Source organism: Gossypium arboreum, chromosome 1, assembly GCF_025698485.1.
Source record: "Gossypium arboreum isolate Shixiya-1 chromosome 1, ASM2569848v2, whole genome shotgun sequence".
Lineage (NCBI taxonomy): Eukaryota > Viridiplantae > Streptophyta > Magnoliopsida > Malvales > Malvaceae > Gossypium > Gossypium arboreum.
Window position 1 is genome coordinate 113,932,219 of NC_069070.1, and position 23,309 is coordinate 113,955,527.

The 23,309-nt window shown below is 34.6% G+C and overlaps 1 protein-coding gene across 1 annotated transcript; it reads right to left on the bottom strand.

Moving 5' to 3' along the window:
- Positions 1-345: 345 nt before the first annotated feature.
- On the bottom strand, positions 346-2,289 carry LOC108480396 (NAC transcription factor 56-like). Its single transcript, XM_017783386.2, has 4 exons — positions 2,164-2,289; positions 1,894-2,085; positions 1,482-1,789; positions 346-1,375 (listed from the first exon to the last, which is right to left on the bottom strand). Exons 1-4 carry the CDS (start codon positions 2,180-2,182, stop codon positions 860-862), a joined length of 1,035 nt encoding a protein of 344 aa, XP_017638875.2. The 5' UTR covers positions 2,183-2,289; the 3' UTR covers positions 346-859.
- Between the last annotated feature and the right edge of the window lie 21,020 nt (positions 2,290-23,309).

Genomic DNA, 23,309 nt, shown 5'->3' on the forward strand with positions numbered 1-23,309 from the left:
TATCATATTTTAAGAAGTGGAAAGCTTTCTATTTTAGATCCCTTCTATATATACTTGGTATCGATTTTAAGATTTTTCGAGAATTGTAATTGTTTTTCATAATAATATTTTATTCACAAATATCCATCACTTCTGAGTTGATCCATTTATACATAATCACATCGCATGCTTTGGCATACAAAATTCTCAGTTTTGTTAAATTTTAAAAAAAAAGAATTATTTGGATATTCGAGTGCTGATTCTTTGAAAACCTAATTAACTGAAAAGCTGGAAAAAATAAAAAAGTTATACCCTGTAGGGTTAATGGGGATTTAACCATAGAAATTCCAAACTTGGCACAAAATATTGATATAGACAAACTATAAAACAATATATTCTTAAAAATGTGCATCATCAACAAGGATTTCTGTACAAGATTTTCAGTTTTGTATCCTAAAAACAAAATATTTTATCATATCCATCAGTTATTATTATTTATTTTCTACAGCAAGTTTCCACCTCCCTCATTTATCCCCACCCTTTTCTTCTTTTTCATTGCATCTCTCTCTATATAATAAACAACAAACTACATATATATGTATGTATGAATGTATGTATGTTTGTATGTATACAATCTATATAACTATATATATTATAAAATTTACCTATGGCCTCAAGAGATGAAATTTGGCAGCTAACTGTTACACTCAAAGAAACAATGAGGCCTGATTCATCTAATCTCTGCCCTAATAACCAAAATCTCAAATCTTTTTTATCCCAATACTCCCAAATCCTTCAGACACTATAATTTTAATGACTGTATCAAGAATTATGTAACATGATACTGACAGCTTGACCCCCACTCTACCTGGAAGTTTAATTAAGAGTACCAGTTGAGTCCTGGAAGTTGATATGGAGGACGAAATATCCCATCTCCCATTGACCCCAACATTGCTGCTTGTTGCTGCTGCAATGGAGGGGTTTGTGGTAGCTGGCTGAGCAGAGTGGCAATTGAACCATTCCCATCTGTTTTCTCCATGCTCCCATCATTGCTATCCCCATGGAATCTCTTGCTCGTCGATGGTCCAGCGGTTTCATCGTCGGTCCAGTAAAGCGACGGGAGGGCCCTTTTGAGAGGGTTAACCATGGAGGCACTGTTAATCCCATCACTCCCCATCATTCCATCAAACAGACTATTATGTTCTTGATGTTCTAGTAATGTGCCAAAACTTGTTCCCTTTGTTGAGAAGTGGAATTTTGGATTATGTTGGCTACTGATTGATATTGAAGGTGGTACAGTACCAAGCATGTCGTCCATGGAGTCATCTTTATCATGTTCCAGAGGTCTATTCGCGTTGTTTTTCTTGTAGATTCGACATAACACCCAATCATCAAGCTGTAAAACCAAAAAAGCAACAAAAACAAAGATCAATTCATGATATCATATTATAAACCATTAACATGAAATAAATATGACCAAAAAAATAAATAAAGTGATTTACCCTTAGTGAGTTTTTCTTGTTGCCCAAGTCACATCCTGGGGGTTTGTTGTTAGTCTTATTATCAGCAAGCCTATATTCATGCATGATCCAATTGGTTTTGATCCCTTTAGGGGGCTTCCCTCCATAGAAAACCAGTGCCTTCTTCACACCAACCTTTTGAGTCCCTCCCGAAGTCAACACCGGCTTATCCGTCCCGGTTGCCTTCCAGTAACCCGAGGTAGCCGCCCTGTTCGGTCTCGCTCCATTCGGGTACTTCCTGTCTCTCGGACTAAAAAAGTACCATTCTTGTTCTCCAAACGTTGCCTTCGCTGCGAAACCCCAAATCAAATCCAAAAAGATTATTTTATCAGAATCATATAAATTTATACCCTTTTTCCATTAAATAGTTTAAAAACATAATAATTTAGTTTACCTGGCAATTCCCATGGATCAAACTTGTACAAATCAACCTCAGCAATAATTGCAACCGGCAAAGGAGCGGAGCTAGCTTTTTTCTTGAGGTAGTGTACCACTAGTTCCTCATCAGTGGGGTGGAACCGGAATCCCGGTGGGAGGTTCGGCTGCTGTGAGCCGGTCGACGAGTCGGTGCTCTCCATTGCGACACCTTCAAATATATATATGTATGTATATATAATTCAGTAATGAAATTGAGAATATTTTACTTTGAATTCTGAAAGTTTACCAGAGAAGAAGAGCATCATAGGATTTTTATGGTTTGTTTTGAGAGGCTGCTAAAAAAATGTTGCATAGAGTTGGCATGACCATTTTCTTTATAAATGGGCATTAGAACAAGATTATGAAAGGTGGGCCAGGATTTAATACACCAAAGTTGGCATCTGTTACTATTTAATCCACCTAATCCCGACAAGCCACGTGACGGGTTTGAAGGTTAGTCTGGTCATTTCGCTAAGTTGCTAAAGACTAAGCTCAGGTTTTAATTGGCTGAATCCCCATGCACAGCAAAGGTTGACACAAGGCATGCAAAGTAAGAAGTTAATTGGTCTAATTCTAAGTTTCATCCTTCTACTTTATGAAAATTGATAAATCAGTCCATCTACTTTATTTTGTCAAAATTTAGTTCTTTATTTTACAGAAAATAAAAAAATTAATCTAACTGTTGAAAAAGAAATATAAATATAAATTTAGTTTCGTGCGTAATAAATTGCTAAAGAGATTGATAATGAGGAGGACGACAACGAACCCAAATGTGGGACTGATTGACACGTGAGCAATGAATGGGGTGGCGGGGACCACACCCCCACACAAGGCAACAAAAAGATAATATGGACGGACTTTAGTGATGTGGGGGTGGTAACAAGCTTTACGCTTCAGATGTCATGCTTTTGTTATGCAAATCCCACCACCCGACCCTCATTTTGGTGATTATAGCTACCACTACAACCACTAAACCCATGGTCGGACCAGATCGAAAATCGGTTGATACGTATATTTAAAAAAAGAAAATAAATCGATTGATCTGTAAATTTATTGATTTGAATTAAAAATTGATTGAATTAATTAAATTTTTGATAATTTATATAAAACAGATCGACAATAGATAATATTTATTGTGTTTAATATTATAATAAAATTGACAAAATTAAAAAGGGGATTATAATTGTAATATAAATTTGGATTGATGATTGAGATGTGTGTTAATTGTTTTCTGTCCTCTTTTACTTACTTAATCTTCAAAAATTTGTTTAATCTTATTTGTCTTAAAGCGCCGACGACTATTTTCACGTCTACATTGATTGAGATTTAAGAACTTAAAATGTTAGATTGATGTTTTATTTCTCGCTTAATATATCCATACTCTTATAAAGTTTTTGATAAAACGCCAATTTATTTATTAAAAAATCAATAATAACAATTTTAGCATAAAGATATTCATATATTTTAATTATTTTATAATTTTAAGATTAAATAGCTAAAATTTCAATCTTAAAATAATTAAAACAGTTAATTTGATAAATTTAAAAATTTTGGATGTGGGTTTGTTGAATATATATATAATTAATTTAATAGTAATTAAATAAATATAAAGATGTATTTAGTTCATGAAATATAATATTTATGGAGTAATGTGAGATTTTAATATAATATTTTCATGTTTACTTTTAATTGAAAATCTCACATTCTCAACAGTTTCAAGGTAATTATATTTCCTTGATAAAATAACATTTTGATAATTTTATTCTTATTTTTATTGCGTTAGATTCATTTATATAATTCATAATGAAATAATAATAATAATAATTACTGAGTCAAATTCTATTACATTATGCTCAAATATTATTTTTTATAAAAATAATTTTCTTCATTCTTTCCTGTCATTTTGATTAAAAGAGAAACTTTGACTATTTATCGTTGCTCTCCAGTTTCAAGATATATGAAATTAATTTATTAAAGAAATAAATTTATTTATTAGCAATATAAAATAAGATCCTATATTTGTATAATAAACAGTAAAAAATAAGGAAATTTTATGAGGACAATTTAATAAAATATATCTTTAAATAATTTTACATTTTGTCAATCAAATAACAAATATTACATCATAATTATTGAAAATTAATATTTTAAATAAATTAATTTTTACACATTGTAATAGGCCAATTTAGCTCGGGCTCAAACAGAAACCAAACAAGAAAATAATAAAAATAAAATAGTCCATTGACAAATGTCAGGTCCAAATTTACAAGCCCAAATGGCCTTAGTGGCTCACAACCTAAACTAAGTTTTCAGGAAAAAAAAAAAAAAACTTAGCCCTTTGTGCCTTGCCCATATTAGCGCGCTCGCCACCCGAGGCTCCTTGTCCCGAGGCCTGACATGCCCTTGCCGCCATTTCATCGAAATGGCAAGCTAACCCTTTTCTGTCACACTGTTGCCTCCACCACCACCTGCAAAAAAGAGAAAAAGGACAGAAACAAATAGTAACAAGAATAGTAGCAGAGACAGCATGAAACAGTAAAGAAAATACAAAAAATAGTAACGAACAGTGTAATATATGGTTATAAAAGCCATAACCACGGATTGTAATTTTTACAGAGAGAAATACGAAAAAAATCAATCAAAAAGACAGAAATCGTATACTAACTTTAAGCAAAAAAAGGTGATTTATTTTTTATTTTTCTTTGATTCGAAAAAAAATATAATATAAAAAATAAAACCTTACCTGCCTTTTTCATCTTCGCACCATTATCGATGGCCCTTCCGGTTCGAGAAGCCATCGAATCCCTAGGGATTCAGAGCTATAAAGAATGCTGACTACCTTTACGGGGTTGATGCTAAGGAGTTGAGCTCAATCCCAGATCTAGTACTCCCACCAAGATTCAAGAATCCAGAATTCGAAAAATACAATGGGACTAGTTGTCCTGAAGCCCATATCATAATGTTCCGCAGAAGAATGACGAGATACGTCAATAATGACCAATTGTTAATCCATTGCTTCCAGCATAGTCTGATCGGGTCAGCTGCCAAGTGGTATAACCAGCTAAGCTGTGCCAAAATCAACTCATGAAAAGACTTGGCACAGGCTTTCATGAAACAATACAGCCATGTGACTGACATGACACCCAACAAAATTATACTACAAAATATGGAAAAAAAGTAAAATGAAAGCTTTAGGTAGTACGCTCAGAGATAGAGGGAGGTGGCAACGCAAGTCTAACCACCTCTTCTAGAGAAGGAGACAACAATGCTTTTCATAAATACTCTGAAAGTTTTGTTCATTAACCATATGTTGGGAAATGCTACCAAAAGCTTCTCAGATATAGTAATGTTCGAAGAAATGATTGAAAATGCAATAAGGAGTAGAAAAATAGACGCGGAAGAAAACGTCAAAAGATCAACCCCGAGAAAGAAAGAAAATGAAGTGAATAACGCGAATGTGTATAATAAAAGTTATTCAAAACCGGTCACTGTAGGCCAACCAAAGACCGTAACAACTAGTCATCAATGCCCATCAAGGCAAGAATCAAACTCAAGGCCTAACACGAAAAAACTCTAATCCACACCCATCCCGATGACATACAGAGAGTTATAATAGAATTTGTTCGATGCACATGTGGTATCCCCGTTTTATTTAAAACTCATGCAACCTTCGTTCCCAAAATGGTATGATGCGAATGCTCAATGCGAGTACCATAAAGGAAAAATGGGACACTCAATCGAGAAGTGCACTGCTTTTAAAAGGTTGATTGAAATGTTCATCAAGATGGGAATCGTAAGGTTCAATGATCCATCGAGACCTAATGTGATAGAAAATCCGTTACCCAACCATTTAAATCAAGGGGTAAACGCGATAATTGAGAATGCAGTAAAAAGGACCAAAATTGATGTGGTGGAAGTAAAAACCCCACTAAAATGAGTTTGGCAAAAGATGATAAACATAAGATTAATCGTTGAAGATTCGGAGGAGTTACCTAAAGGGGTGAGGAGCTACTGTGAGTTCCATGCTGAAGAAGGTCATGAAATCCAAGAGTACACTGAATTCAGAGCTTTGGTGCAAAGTCTGATAAATAACAAGGAGTTGGAGTTCTTTGAAAATCTTAAAGGCTTGGAATGAGGAGACGTTTGTGCCTTAAAGAAAAGATCATTAGAGAAGGTCTACAAGGTCAACCACCTGCTAGTGATTATTTTATGGCCGAGAAATAATGAAACAAGAATATAAGCTGCGCCAAGAGTCATTATTCAGAAACCCGTGGCTTTTCCCTATAAGGATAGCAACATGATAATCCCAGGAGAAGAGAACTCGATTAGCACTTCAGAAGAGGGCCAGGATGTTGGTTTCTACACGCGCAGTGGGACGCGCTATGACCCTACAAATGCAAGAACCGAGCCCTTTAAAGAAAAAAACCATTAGCGGTTGAACACAAAGAAGAAAAGATAGCTAGACTTGAATCACCTGTTAATGAGCCGGTAACTGAGAATGAGGCTAAGGAATTCTTGAAATTCTTAAAGCATAACGAGTATAATTTTGTAGAATAGTTACACAAACACATATAGGTACTAGCTTTGCTCTTGAGCTTAAAGACACATTGTAGCGCGTTGATGAAGGTGTTAAATGAAACTTATGTCGCTGGTGATATCTCTGTAAACAAGCTAGATCGTCTAGTTAACAATCTAAGTGCCAAAAATTTCATCTTTTTTAATGACGATGAAATACCGCCAGGGGACATGAGATCTACGAAGGCTCTACACTGAATAGATTGCTAGTGGATAGCTCTCACATGAAGACGTGCCAAAATATAGTGAAAACATTCGATGGTACAGAAAAGAGGGTGATGGGATGATTGAAATACCTCTTTTAATTGGTCCAAACACATACTAAGTAGATTTTTTTGTGATGGATATCAAGCCCTCTTATAATTGCTTGTTGGTGAGGCTTTGGATTCACTCGGCTAGGGCAGTGCCGTCGTCACTACACCAAAAATTGAAGTTGGTAACAGAGGGTTGACTGGTGACGATAAACGCTGAAGAGGATATTATTGAATTTGTAACTAGTGACACACCATACATAGGAGCGAATGAAAAGGCAATAGAATGTTCCTTTCGATCACTGAAATTTGTTAATTCAACCTTTATTGTCGAAGGGAATAAGATCCCAGTGCTCAAAATATCCAAAACCACGAAGATGGGGCTGCTGTTGACTGTTGGAAAACGAGCCTTGCTTGGAAGAGGACTTGAAAAATATCTTCAATGAAGAGTCGAGGCATTAATGCTAATGGATAAACAAAACCGCTTTGGCTCAGGATATAAGCCATTGTGAGGCAAAAGAAGAAGGAGCTGGAGAAGAAGAAAGAAAGAAGAAAAGCCTGACTGAGTGAGGGAGAGGTCAAGTGGGAACTGATGACCTTTCCCCATATATTCAAAATGTTCGTATCAAGAGAAATCATTCATCCTAAACGAAAGATGTCACAAAAAAAAAATCCCGGAAGGAATGTTAAAAAACTTAAGTATCAATGCCTTATCCGAAGAAGGAATTGGGGAGAACCTATCAGGCATTTGTCCTTATATCCCCGAAAGTATTTTGAACAATTGGACTGCGGAAGAGATCTCTGCAATTTTTAGAATTAATTCAAAGTAATGTTCAAAACACACTTATTACTTTAAGCGTAGGAGTAATAAGAATCCTTTTTGTGAAAAGGCATATGTTCAATATTTTTATTCTAATAAAATGCATTTTATGTTTCATCTTGGCAAATATTCTTTTATTTTTTCCATTTCATTCATACTCAGACCACACAAATAATCATTCTTAGATTTATTTGTTCTTTATGTCTTCCTTTATTCCTACAATAAGCCTCTAGATATCAATGATATGAGCGATGCTGCTGCTGACTGAAAGTCTCTTTTTGAGTAGGATATGTGCCCAGAGGAACCTCAGGACTTTGAAGATGATCGAGATTATAACCTATCTCCTGATTTGTTTAGGATGGTAGAACAAGATGAGAAACAAGTCCTACCATACAAAGAGTTAGTAGAAATTGTGAGTTTGAGAGACAAAAAAGAAAAGAAAGAGGTAGAGATCGGAGCTTGCATCACTGTAGAGGCAAAGTGAGACCTCATTGAGTTACTCCAAGAATTCAAAGATGTCTTCACTTGGTCATATCAAGACATGCCTGGTCTAAGTACTGATATCGTGTTACACCGGCTTCCTATAAGGGAAAAGTATAAGCCAGTTCAACAGAAACTTCGAAGAATGAGGCCCGACGTCCTATTAAAAATAAAAGAAGAGGATAAGAAGCAATTCGATGCTAATTCTTATAAATGATTAAATACTCGTAGTGGGTAGCCAACATAATTCCCGTCTCTAATAAAGATGGGAAAGTACGAATGTGTGTAGACTATAGGCATTTAAACAAAGCCAGCTCGAAGGAAAATTTCCCGTTGCCTTACATCGACACCTTAGTGGACAATACGACAGGTTATTCACTATTCTCTTTTATGAATGGTTTCTCCAGATACAACCAAATAAAGATGCATCCTAAAGACATGGAAAAGACCATATTCGTAACCATGTAGGAGACATTTTGCTATAAAATGATGCCATACAGACTGAAAAATGCAAGAACGACATATCAAAGAGCCATAGTGACTTTGTTTTATGATATGATGCACAAAGAAATCGAGGTTTATGTTGATGATATGATTGCAAAATCTTGAACAAAAAAGGAGCATATGCAAGTCCTGTAGAAACTATTTTGGAGGTTGAGAAAATTCTAGTTAAAACTCAATCCAGCAAAATGTACCTTTGAGGCTTGGTCCAAAAAATTGTTAAGATTTGTAGTCAGTAAAAAGTGGATTGAGATCGACCCAGATAAAGTCAAGGCTATACAGGAGTTACCTTCATCGTGCACTCAAAAAGAGGTTCAGGGTTTCTTAGGGAGATTAAATTACATCATTAGTTCATTTCACAACTGGTCGAGAAATACGACCCCATATTCCGTCTACTTAAGAAACACAATCCAGGTATATGGGATGAGAAGTGCCATAGGTCAAAACATTACCTGTCCAATGCCTCAATACTGATGCCACCTAGTCTAGATAAGCCACTGATGTTGTACTTAGCAATATTTAAAAATTCTATGGGATGCGTGTTTGGCCAACACGATGAGTCAGGAAAGAAAGAAAGAGTGATATACTACCTTAATAAGAATTCACCGAATATGAGATAAGATATTCGCCAATTAAGAAGTTATGTTCTGCATTGATTTGGACAACTCGGAGACTGAGACAATACATGCTGTACCATACAACCTAGCTAATCCAAAAATGGACCTTCTAAAATACATGATGGAGTCAACTGCTCTGAATGGAAGAATGACCTCATGGAAAATTCTGCTTTCCGAATTTGATATAATCTATGTGAATCAGAAGGCAATAGAAGGGAGTGCAATAACAGATTTTCTAACCAGTAGAGCTCTAGAAGATTACGAGCCTTTAAATTTCGATTTTCCAAACGAAGATCTGATGTATGTTGTGACTACTGAAGAAGGTGCCTAAGAAGGACATCCTTGGAAACTAAATTTTGATTGGGCCTCAAATGCTATAGGTAACAAAATTGGGGCCGTCCTAGTACCCTCAAATGGAGATTATTATCCTTTCAACAGTAAACTTGACTTTGATTGCACAAATAACATGGCAAAATATGAAGCATGCATCATAGGTATCTGTGCAGCCATAGAATACAAGATCGAGGTACTGGAGGTATATAGAGATTCTGCACTGGTGATCAGTCAATTCAAAGGTGAATAGGAGACGAGAGACCCCAAATTTATTAATTATCGAAGGCTCGTACTTGAGTTAATTAAAGAGTTTGATGACATCACCTTCTGCTACTTCCCACAAGATAAAAATCAAATTGCTGACGCCCTGGCTACTTTAGGTTCCATGATTAAAGTGAAGAAACAAAAGGATGTAAAACCTATCCAGATAAGTATCTATGAGGCTCCGGCTCATTGTTACAACATCGAGAAAGAAGAAAAGGATTATCACCCTTGGTACCACAATATACTGTGATATGTGAAGAATCGAGAATACCTTGATCAAGCAACCGACAATGATTAAAGGATGTTGAGAAGACTGGTTAATAACTATGTCGTAGATGGGAAAATCCTATACAAAAGAAGAAAAGATCAGGTGCTACTGAGATGTGTGGACGCTATTGAGGCCAAGAAAATCGTGGAAGAAGTCCATGAGGGTGTTTGCGGAACACATGCCAGTGGTTTTACAATGGCCAGGTAAATCATGATATTTGAATATTATTGATCCACCATAGAAGGGGATTGCATCAATTATGCCAAGAGATGTCATAAGTGTCAAATTTATGGAGACAAAATTCATATGCTTCCTTCACCACTTCATGTTATGACTTTTCCGTAGCCATTCTTTATGTGGGGCATGGATGTCATTAGGTCGATCTTGCCAAAAGCTTCAAATAAGAATCGATTCATCTTTGTAGTCATAGTTTACTTCACCAAGTGGGTAGAGGCCGCTTCATATGCCAATGTTATAAAATCGATAGTTAACAAATTTTTAAAGAAAGAGATCATATGTTGGTATGGAATGCCAAAAAGGATTATATCTGACAATATATTAAATTTGAACAACAGTACGATAGCGGAGGTTTGTAATCAATTCAAGATCAAACACCACAATTCGTCACCATATCACCCAAAAATGAATGACGCAGTGGAGGTAGCCAATAAAACATTAAGAAGATCGTGGGGAAAATGACAGAGACTTATAAAGATTGGCATAGGAAGTTACTATTTTCCCTTTATGCTTATCGTAGTGAGACGCCCCAAAAATATTATATTTTGGTTTTATGAATTGAGACACAATTGTGTATCTGGTTCAGTGGTTAAGTGTTCTGGGTGAGTGTGAGAGCTCCCAAGTTCAAGCCTTACATTTGGCAAATTTTGGTTATTTTTGAAAATAAGCCCTAACTGTATTCAATGGGCTTATATTAATTCTTTGTGCTTTCACATTAGAATGGGCTTGCTGGTCTGGTGGTTAATATGTATGTTGGTGTGTTGGAAGTTTAGGGTTCGAATCCCTACGCAAGCAAGGATGTTATTTTTGTTCGTTTGACCGAGAGAGTTTCGGACAAACAGAAATTCTAGGTAGTGGGCTGAGTGCAGAGATTTGAGGGATATGGGGAGTTGGGAATTATCTTGATTAATTTTTTTTGCAAAATTTTGGCACTTTTCCCAAAAATTCTGACGTTAAGCAAAATTTCCTTTTCTTCTCTACCGTTTTCCCTTTCCTCCATCTTGCCAAAACTCTAATCTTCCCTTATCTTTTTTCTTCTTTTGTTCTTTTCCTTTCGTTCCCTTGTGCATCGTGGGCTACACATTTTGGTAAGTAAGTTTTGTGCTCTGTAAGTTGTAAATATTAAGTGTTAATTGGGGGTTATTGATGTTTTGGCAGCAGCATATTGCGAGGATTGAGACTCTTCCTATACTGATTTGTAATCGATTAATTCGAGGTGTTGGGGGTACGTTTCATTGCTTTAAGGATGGATATCCTAATTTGGGTTTGGTTTTTAATTCAATGAATAAGTGATTAATGTAGTGGAATTGGTCAATTATAGGTTCTAGAGTGCTCGAAGACGTTTTAGCATAATTAGAAACCATGTGTGTACCCGAAAATGTAGAAAACAAGGTTTCAGTGAAAGCCAAAAACCATTCTATCTATGCTACACAACCGTGTGGTAAGCCGTGTGGTAGATCGTGTGTCATAACATGGGCGTGTGATCGACGAGGCCAGGCTGTGCGTACTAAACACAACCGTGTACTGGCCAGGTAGGTCGTGTGTGACACACGGGCTAGACCGAATTGGGCCGTATAGGCCATACGGGTGTATGGAATTTTTATCACACAGCCAAGGCCAATTTGGGCCATATGGGCCACATAGGTGTGTGGGCCCACAGGGGCAGGCCACATGGGCATGTGAGCCCATTTTTCTGAAATATTCCGTAAGGTTGCACGGGTCACCCTAGTTGACTGTAGACCTACTATAGGGTCAGTAAGCTTTACTTAGACCCCTAACTATGTGATCTGGTTGTAGGGTGTCTGACTTAGCATGATATTGTACTGAACTGAATGAATGTTCTGTTATTAGCATATTTGCATGTCATTTATGGTATGTTGCATTGTATCAGGGTGGGTTGATGATATTTGAAGGAAGTATCTGAAAGGCTTTTTAAACTTATTATTTGGTAGCTCAGCTGTAATCTTCTGATTATATGCCGCATTCCGGTATAGCACGGTGTGTAGGGATGGGTGGGTTTATTTGTAATGACCCAAAATTCACGGGCATCGAAAAAGTACATTAACAGGCCCCCGTCTTAGTAAATTGAGTTCAAAATAATTACTAGAAATATTTATGAGTTTAGCGATGTGTTTGATTAGGTTTAAATTAGGTGAATTTAGCTTAATTTAGAGTAATTAGTAAAAATGACTAAATTGAATAAGGAGTAAAAGTTTAATTATAAATTAGTAGCAAATAATAAGGACCAAATAGGGAATTAGGCCTATTTGGGAAGATGAGGCGGCAAAGGAGTAAAAAATCTAAGATTTTACTTAGTTATATAGTATAATTTTGACAAGTGGATGGTAAAAAAAAAATAATAAATAAATTATTATAATATATTATTAGCAACTAAAACAAATAAAAGAAAGAAAATAAAGTAAAGAACAAAGAAAAGAAACAGAATAGGCAAACGAAAAGCAGGGGAAGGAAAGAAAGAAAGAAGAAAGAAAAGAAAAGGAGAATTAGGGTTTGAAGGTTTGAAAGTTTAATAGGTAAGTTAATTTAGCCCTTTTACTTAATTTTAATGTTTTAAAAGCTTTAGAACAAAGTTTTGATGAAATTAAATTAATATTTTGAAAGTTATTAGAATTCTAAATATTGTTCATGTTGAATAAAAAAATGAAATAGGGGTTTAATTGAATGAAATTCAAGTTAAAATAGATATAAGGATTGAATTGCAAAGTAAGCTATAAGTTTTGTGTTTTAGGGACTAAATTGAGGAAAATTTCGGAATTAAGAAAATATGTTGAAAATTTAATAGTTAAATTTGAGTTTAAATGAAATTTGAATAGACATAAGGTGTGAATTGGTGTTATAAATTTGGTTATTAACATTTTACATCAAAATAGTTTTGGGAAGTAGCAATGGTCTGACTTTGAAAATTCACTAAAATTGTATAAATTGAACTAGAGGATGAAAAAAATATGTAATTAAAACTTATTGAGTCTAGTTTCTTATAGTATAAATAGTGTAAGCAATGAATTGATGAATCAAGAGATATTTGAAATTTTGTAAGACTGGTTCGGGTGATTTCGAGATGCCCTGTTTTAACTTTGGAAAATCATTATAAATTGTACAAAAATTATTATGGAGTGTAATTTATATTTGTGAACTTCTTAATGAATCTAGTTTCAAAATAAGTAAACAAGAACCTTATTCGAGTTCTGTACAATGAGATAATTTATTTTAGTAGAGAGAGGTCAGAACTGTCAAATGAAATAACAGGGAGTATTTAATGAATAAACTGTACTAATTGGCTAGACCAAAAATTCTGAAAAGCTTATGGTGAGAAGATATATGAGTCTAGTTTCAGGAAAATTAGTGGATCTTAATTTGGAGTTTCCTAGCTCAAGATATAAATAATTTAGTAACAATGACTCAAGTAGACAGCTTAATGGTGAAATTATATATATACATTAAAATGGTTAAATTTGCATGTTTAGGCTCATGGATTAAATTGAATTATGTTATATTGATGATTATAAATTATTATTATTTTCGTAGTTAACAAAGAACCCAAGACATCGGCGCACAAAGGAAAGGAGAAAGTTATCGAGGATTAAAATGAGAAATTCACGGTTTGTATTACTATAATTCAAATTACTTTTTATTAAATGTTTTATATCAATTCTATATTTAATAAGTGAATTATAAGGTAAGTATTGATATTTGAGTTGAATGAGAATTGAATTGAATGGTGAATGTGTATGTATAATTGAATTGTAAATTGATTTGAATGTGAAAATTTTAATTGAAAAGTAATCTTGGAATGGAAATGAAAGTGAATTGAGAATTGAAATACCCTATTAGCTAGTCGGGCTAAGTCGAATATAATTGGCATGCCATAGGATATGGAAGTGTACGGGATTTGCCGGCTTTATCGATCAGGCACTTTATGTGTCGTATCAGGCACCTCGTGTGTCGTATCAGACACCTCGTGTGTCGTTTTAGGCACTTTATGTGTCGATATCTTGATCAGTACTATGTACCGTTTTAGGCACAATGTGCCGTCTTGGTGTGTTTGGGTTGGAATCATGTATCCGTTAAAGTCCGAAATGTTAATAGGGTGAATAATTGAAATGAGAAGTTCAAATGAATTTGATCGACTATACTAGTGAATATGAAAGAAATTAAAATTGTGGACTGAAAATTTAGATTGGAAATGAAATGCATGGATTTAAAATGATTGTGGTGATTAAAACACAGTAAATGTGATTTGTAACTAAAATTGAATAATAGCTAAAGATTGTTTATTTATTGTTATTTAATTATAACTTAAAAAAAAAAGAATTGTTATTTGATGCTGAGTTCTTATTTTATTTTTTTAATTGCTATTGCAATTTGAATTATGGTAATACCACTGAGTATGAAATACTCAAATACTGATTGTTTCCGTCATGCAGTTAATAGAAGTCTAGTGTCCTGGTCCAACATCCGAGTGATCCCGACTTCAATGAAAAGATTTTGGGTGATGTTTTCTTTTTAATTGAAAGTGGTATGTACTAGGTGTTGTATAAGTTATATAGATATACTTGTAAAGTTAGTCATAAGAATGGTATACCATATTTTGTTATTAGTTTGATAAAATGGTAAATATTATATTATATAATTTGGTATAAGTTGGAATGAAAAAAAAATGAATGAAGTTATTAGTTAATTTGGATTAATATTATGAATGTTTAGTTATTAAATGACTATGTTAATGAATTGGTTATGATTTAGATATATTTAGGTTTAAATTGTTTTGATTGTGCCATTGGTTTTGGATTAGGTGGTTTTGGTTTGAATTTGCGGGGTTTTATGTAAAATTAAGAAGAAATGTTGTCGAAATTTTTGTAAAAAAATATATATATATATTTCCTGAATACTCGAACAAGTCCCGTTTCATTCCACTTTAATACTTGTGTTGGGCTTCGAAAGTCCATTATAGGGACATAATTCTTCAATTATACTATGAATGTTATAATAATTGTAAAATATCCATAAGTTGTCTGATATATCCGGTAATGCCTCGTAGCCCTTTTCCGGCGACAGTTTGGGGTTAGGGGGTGTTACATTTGTTGGTATCAGAGCTACCAGGTTTAGCTGATTCTCGGGCTATATCGAGCTCAAAATTGAGTCTAGAAGTATATGCCACTTTTGAGTCGAAATTGAGTCGGGATTTTTGGATGCTGATCTATTTATTTGTTTTGTTTTATAGATTAAAGATGTCGGATGAGAGAATAAATGATACTGATGAAGAAATGCATACTGGAGAAGAAGAATCTTACGGGTTAGATGAAACTGAATCGGTAACACCTAGTATTAACCCGATGAGAAACCAACCTCCTAGAGCAGAAAGAAGCAATGATAGAGATGATTCTGATACAAATAGAAAAATTGCCGATGCACTACAAAGAATAGTGGAAATTGTTCCTGCTATGACTTCAATTCCAATTCAAAGACGGGCCCCGATAAAGGAATTGAAAAAGTATGGTGCCAATGAATTTATGGGTCTGAAAGGAGTCGATCCATCTGTAGTTGAAAATTGGATGGAGTCGACCAAAAGAATTTTACGACAATTAGATTGTACCCCCCGAGAGTGTTTGATTTGTGCTGTATCGTTGTTACAAGAAGAAGCTTACTTATGGTGGGAATCGGTGGTTCGACACTTACCGAGAATCGATTAACTTGGGATCTATTTCGAAGGAGTTTCAAAAGAAATATATCGAGAAATGTACATCGAAGACAAGAAACAAGAGTTTTGACGTTACAACAGGGTGACATGTCAGTAATAGACTATGAGAGAGAATTCTCGAGACTCAGTAGATATGCCTCAGAGTTTATTCCAACTGAAGCTGATAGTTGTAAGAGATTTTTATGGAGTCTACGAGATGAGATCAAATTACGTTGGTATCTCAACGTATTCTTGAAATGGTAGATTTGATTGAGCGAGCTAAAATGGTAGAACAAGTGTTGGGCTTTAATAAAAGACTCAAAGTGTTAAACCAATGGGAAGCGTCACGGGAACTACCGGTTGGAACCTCAATGAAAAGACCAAAAGAATCTCGGGGTGGTTAGAGATTCGGTTTTAGATCGAGAGGTGGAAGAAGCCGGGAAAAGCAGACGACGGTATCTCTTGGTAGTATCGAGGTCCACCTCGAGATGTTGACATTCGAATGTGGACATTGTGGAAAGAGACATTTGGGTGAATGTTGGAAAGTGACCGGAGGTTGTTTCCATTGTGGGTCGACGAGCATTTTGTTAAAGACCGTCCAGAAGAATAAAATGATACTCTGTCACATCACGTAAATCAGATATCTACTACTCGAGGAGAGGTCTAGGTAGAGGTAGTTCGGTTGCACGAGGAGGAGCCGGTAGAAGGAGCAATGATATTATTACTCGGCGATCTGAAGCCGAATACCACTAGAGCTTATGTGGTCAAAACTCATGAAGAAGGCGATGCCACGATGTGGTAACAGTATATTTTATTGTATTCGAGCTTGTTTATGCGTTAATTGATCCCGGATCTTCACATTCTTACATTAATTCGAATTTAGTTGAGTTGAGAAAATTAAAATCTGAAATGTCTAGAGTGTCTATTGAGGTGTCGAGTCCGTTGGGGCAAACAGTGTTAGTGAATCAGGTCTGTCTAAGATGCCCGTTGATTATACAGAATAAAACTTTTCTGGTTGACTTGTTAATTATGCCATTTGGGGACTTTGATATAATTTTAGGCATGGATTGGTTATCCGAATATGGGGTGATTTTGGATTGTTACAAAAAGAAGTTCAGTATTTAGACAGAGGATGGGGACAGAGTTGAAGTAAGTGGCATCCGTACCAGTGGTCCGACACGCATCATTTCGGTAATAAAAGCTAATAAATTGCTTTAGCAGGGTTGTTCAGCATATGTGGCATATGTTTTTAATTCTGATTCAGTTGGAAGTCAGTGTAGTCAGATCAGGACCGTATGTGAGTTTTCAGATGTATTTCCTGAAGAATTGCCGGGCTTACCACCTAACAGAGAGGTTGAATTTGCTATTGAAGTGTATCCGGGTACAGCACCAATCTCTATACCTCCGTATCGAATGTCGCCCACTGAGTTGAAAGAGTTGAAGGTGCAGCTCTGATTTACTAGATCGTGGATTTATCGGACCAAGCATTTCACCACAGGAGCTCCAGATTGTTTGTTAAAAGAAAGATGGTTCTATGCGGTTATGCATTGATTATCAACAGTTGAATAAAGTGACGATCAAGAATCGGTATCCGTTGCCTCGTATAGATGATTTGTTTGATCAACTTAAGGAGCTTCAGATTCTCAAAAATTGATTTGAGATCTGGGTATTATCGCTAAAGGTGAAGGAAAGTGATGTGCCTAAGACTGCATTTCGTACTCGTTATGGTCATTATGAATTTTTGGTGATGCCGTTTGGGTTGACTAATGTCCCATCTGCTTTCATGGATTTGATGAACCGCATTTTTCAGCCGTATTTAGATCGGTTTGTGGTGATTTTATTGATGATATATTGGTATATTCAAGACGAAGCGAAACATGATCAAGATCTTGAATAGTTCTCTGATTTTACGAGAGAAACAGTTGTATGGAAAGTTCAAGAAATGTGAATTCTGGTTATCAGAGGTTGTATTTCTGGGACATGTAGTATCTGCAGACGGAATTCGGGTTGATCCAAAGAAAATTGAAGCGATTGTCCAATGGAAACCACCAAAGAATGTATCAAAGGTACGCAGTTTTCTCGGTCTAGCTGGGTATTACAGGAGGTTTGTAAATGGATTCTCAAATATAGCACTACCAATGACTAAACTACTGCAAAAGAATGTTCCTTTTATCTGGGATGACCAGTGCCAGAAGAGTTTTGAGACTTTGAAGCAAATGTTGACAGAGGCACCGGTATTAACATTACTAGAGTAGGGAAAAGATTTTGTCGTGTATAGTGATGCTTCTCTAAGCGGTCTGGGCTGTGTATTGATGCAAGATGGGAAAGTCGTAGCTTATGCATCTCGACAATTAAAAACACATGAACGTAACTACCGACCTTACGACTTGGAGCTAGTGTAGTAATTTTTGCTTTAAAGATTTGGAGGCATTACCTATATGGTGAAAAATGCTACATTTACACGGATCACAAAAGTCTTAAATATCTTCTGTCGCAGAAGGAGTTGAATTTAAGACAGAATCGAACTTCTGAAAGATTATGATTGTATTATAGATTACCACCCGGGAAAGGCAAATATGGTAGCTGATGCATTGAGTAGAAAAGCAGTGGGGGAATTAAGGGCAATATTTGCTCGACTTAGTATTAATGATGATGGAAGCTTGCTAGCTGAATTAAGGGTTAAGCCGATGATGTTTGATCAGATTAGAGTAGCTCAGATGAAAGATGATAGATTATTGAAGAAAAGAGAAATGGTTCAAAATGGTACAACCAAGAGTTTTAGTATTGACGGGTATGATTGTTTGAGGTTTCAAAATCAAGTTTGTGTTCCAGCTAATTCTGAACTAAAAGAGTTATTCTTCGAGAAGCACATGACAGTGCTTTTGCTTTGCACCCTGGTGGAACAAAGATGTATTGTGATTTACGAGAATTATATTGGTGGCCTGGAATGAAAATGGACATAGTTGAATATGTCAGTAAATGTTTGACATGTCAGCGAGTAAAGGCAGAACATCAAGTTCCTACTGGATTACTTCAGCCTATTAGCATTCCTGAGTGGAAATGGGATCGTATTACAATGGATTTTGTTACAGGATTGCCATTGTCAGCAAGTAAAAAGAATGCTATTTGGGTAATTGTTGATCGGCTTACAAAATCAGCTCACTTTATAGCTGTTAGAACAGATTGGTCATTGTAGAAGCTTGCAGAAGTGTATATTCGAGAAATTGTTAGATTACACGGTATTCCGGTGTCAATAATCTCAGATCGAGATCCTCGGTTCACATCGAGATTTTGGAGACAGCTACATGAATCATTGGGTACTCGACTTAACTTTAGTACGGCTTTTCATCTGCAAACAGATGGACAGTCCGAACGGGTAATACAGATATTAGAAGATATGCTTCGGGCTTGTATCATTGATTTTGAATCAGGTTGGGAACGTTATTTGCCATTAGCTGAATTTTTCTATAACAATAGTTTCCAATCTAGTATTCAAATGGCTCCGTATGAAGCATTATATGGTCGAAGGTGTCGATCACCGGTATGTTGGACAGAATTGAATGAAAGAAAAATGATTGGGCCAGAATTGATTCAAGAAACAGAAGAAACAGTTAAGAAGATTAAAGATAGATTGAAAGCAGCTTTTGATAGGCAGAAATCATATGCAGACTTGAAACGACGAGACATTGAATATTCTGTTGGTGATAAAGTATTCCTCAAAGTATCACCTTGGAAGAAAGTTTTGAGATTTGGCCGAAAGGGTAAGTTAAGTCCACGTTTTATTGGGCCTTATGAGGTTGTGGAAAGAATTGGGCCTGTTGCCTACCGACTAGCTTTACCTCCAGAATTACAGAAAATTCATGATGTTTTTCATGTTTCGATGCTCCGGAGATATCGATCGGATCCTTCCCACATTATTCCTACTGAAAATATTAAAATTCGGTCTGATTTGACTTATGGAGAAGAGCCGGTTCAGATATTAGCTCGAGAAGTAAAAGAGCTGAGAAATAAACGGGTCCCTTTAGTAAAAGTGTTATGGAGGAGTCATAGTATGGAAGAAGCGACTTGGGAATCGGAAGAAACGATGAGAGCACAATATCCTCATCTATTCTCAGGTAAATTTCGAGGACGAAATTTATTAAGGGGGGAGAAATGTAATGACCGAAAATTCACGGGCATCGGAAAAGTACATTAACAGGCCTCCGTCTTAGTAAATCGAGTTCGAAATAATTACTAGAAATATTTATGAGTTTAGCAATGTGTTTGATTAGGTTTAAATTAGGTGAATTTAGCTTAATTTAGAGTAATTAGTAAAAATAACTAAATTGAATAAGGAGTAAAAGTTTAATTATAAATTAATAGGAAATAATAAGGACCAAATAGGGAATTAAGCCTATTTGGGAAGATGAGGCGGCAAAGGAGTAAAAAAATCTAAGATTTTTACTTAGTTATATAGTATAATTTTGACAAGTGGATGGTAAAAAAATAAATAACAAATAAATTATTATAATATATTATTAGCAACTAAAACAAATAAAAGAAAGAAAATAAAGTAAAGAACAAAGAAAAGAAACAGAATAGGCAAACGAAAAGCAGGGAAGGAAAGAAAGAAAGAAAAAGAAAAGAAAAAGGGAGAATTAGGGTTTGAAGGTTTGAAAGTTTAATAGGTAAGTTAATTTAGCCCTTTTACTTAATTTTAATGTTTTAAAAGCTTTAGAACAAAGTTTTGATGAAATTAAATTAATATTTTGAAAGTTATTAGAATTCTAAATATTGTTCATGTTGAATAAAAAAAATGAAATAGGGTTTAATTGAATGAAATTCAAGTTAAAATAGATATAAGGATTGAATTGCAAAGTAAGCTATAAGTTTTGTGTTTTAGGGACTAAATTGAGGAAAATTTCGGAATTAAGAAAATATGTTGAAAATTTAATAGTTAAATTTGAGTTTAAATGAAATTTGAATAGACATAAGGTGTGAATTGGTGTTATAAATTTGGTTATTAACATTTTATATCAAAACAGTTTTGGGAAGTAGCAATGGTCTGACTTTGAAAATTCACTAAAATTGTATAAATTGAACTAGAGGATGAAAAAAAATATATAATTAAAACTTATTGAGTCTAGTTTCTTATAGTATAAATAGTGTAAGCAATGAATTGATGAATCAAGAGATATTTGAAATTTTGTAAGACTGGTTTGGGGTGATTTCGAGATGCCCTGTTTTAACTTTGGAAAATCATTATAAATTGTACAAAAATTATTATGGAGTGTAATTTATATTTGTGAACTCCTTAATGAATCTAGTTTCAAAATAAGTAAACAAGAACCTTATTCGAGTTCTGTACAATGAGATAATTTATTTTTAGTAGAGAGATGTCAGAACTGTCAAATGAAATAACAGGGGAGTATTTAATGAATAAACTGTACTAATTGGCTAGACCAAAAATTCTGAAAATCTTATGGTGAGAAGATATATGAGTCTAGTTTCAGGGAAAATTAGTGGATCTTAATTTGGAGTTTCCTAGCTCAAGATATAAATAATTTAGTAACAATGACTCAAGTAGACAGCTTAATGGTGAAATTATATATATACATTAAAAATGGTTAAATTTGCATGTTTAGGCTCATGGATTAAATTGAATTGTGTTATATTGATGATTATAAATTATTATTATTTTCGTAGTTAACAAAGAACCCAAGACATCGGCGCACAAAGGAAAGGAGAAAGTTATCGAGGATTAAAACGAGAAATTCACGGTTTGTATTACTATAATTCAAATTACTTTTTATTAAATGTTTTATATCAATTCTATATTTAATAAGTGAATTATAAGGTAAGTATTGATATTTGAGTTGAATGAGAATTGAATTGAATGGTGAATGTGTATGTATAATTGAATTGTAAATTGATTTGAATGTGAAAATTTTAATTGAAAAGTAATCTTGGAATGGAAATGAAAGTGAATTGAGAATTGAAATACCCTATTAACTAGTCGGGCTAAGTCGGATATAATTGGCATGCCGTAGGATATGGAAGTGTACGGATTTGCGGCTTTATCGATCGAGCACTTTATGTGTCGTATCGTGCACCTCGTGTGTCGTGTCGGCACCTCGTGTGTCGTTTTAGGCACTTTATGTGTCGATATCGATCAGTACTATGTACCGTTTTAGGCACAATGTGCCGTCTTGGTGTGTTTGGGTTGGAATCCGTGTATCATTAAAGTCCGAAATGTTAATAGGGTGAATAATTGAAATGAGAAGTTCAAATGAATTTGATCGATTGTACTAGTGAATATGAAAGAAATTAAAATTGTGGACTGAAAATTTAGATTGGAAATGAAATGCATGGATTTAAAATGATTGTGGTGATTAAAACACAGTAAATGTGATTTGTAACTAAAATTGAATAATAGCTAAAGATTGTTTATTTATTGTTATTTAATGATAACTTAAAAAAAAAAGAATTGTTATTTGATGCTGAGTTCTTATTTTATTTTTTTAATTGCTATTGCAATTTGAATTATGGTAATACCACTGAGTATGAAATACTCAAGATACTGATTGTTTCGTGCATGCGAGTTAATAGAAGTCTAGTGTCCTGGTCCACATCCGAGTGATCCCGACTTCAATGAAAAGATTTTGGATGATGTTTTCTTTCTTAATTGAAAGTGGCATGTACTAGGTGTTGTATAAGTTATATAGATATACTTCTAAAGTTAGTTATAAGAATGGTATACCATATTTTGTTATTAGTTTGATAAAATGGTAAATATTATATTATATAATTTGGTATAAGTTGGAATGAAAAAAAACGAATGAAGTTATTAGTTAATTTGGATTAATATTATGAATGTTTAGTTATTAAATGACTATGTTAATGAATTGGTTATGATTTAGATATATTTAGGTTTAAATTGTTTTGATTGTGCCATTGGTTTTGGATTAGGTGGTTTTGGTTTGAATTTGCGGGGGTTTTATGTAAAATTAAGAAGAAATGTTGTCGAAATTTTTGTAAAAAAATATATATATTTCCCTGAATACTCGAACAAGTCCCGTTTCATTCCACTTTAATACTTGTGTTGGGCTTCGAAAGTCCATTATAGGGACATAATTCTTCAATTATACTATGAATGTTATAATAATTGTAAAATATCCATAAGTTGTCTGATATATCCGGTAATGCCTCGTAGCCCTGTTCCGGTGACGGTTTGGGGTTAGGGGGTGTTACATTATTTAATCCCCACATGGTGTGTAGGGCTGGACGGAGATAGTGTGTAGAGGTTGGTGGGTAGGATTCTGATTTACTGTGTTTGCATTCTGTATCTGATATGGGCCAAGACTCTAATA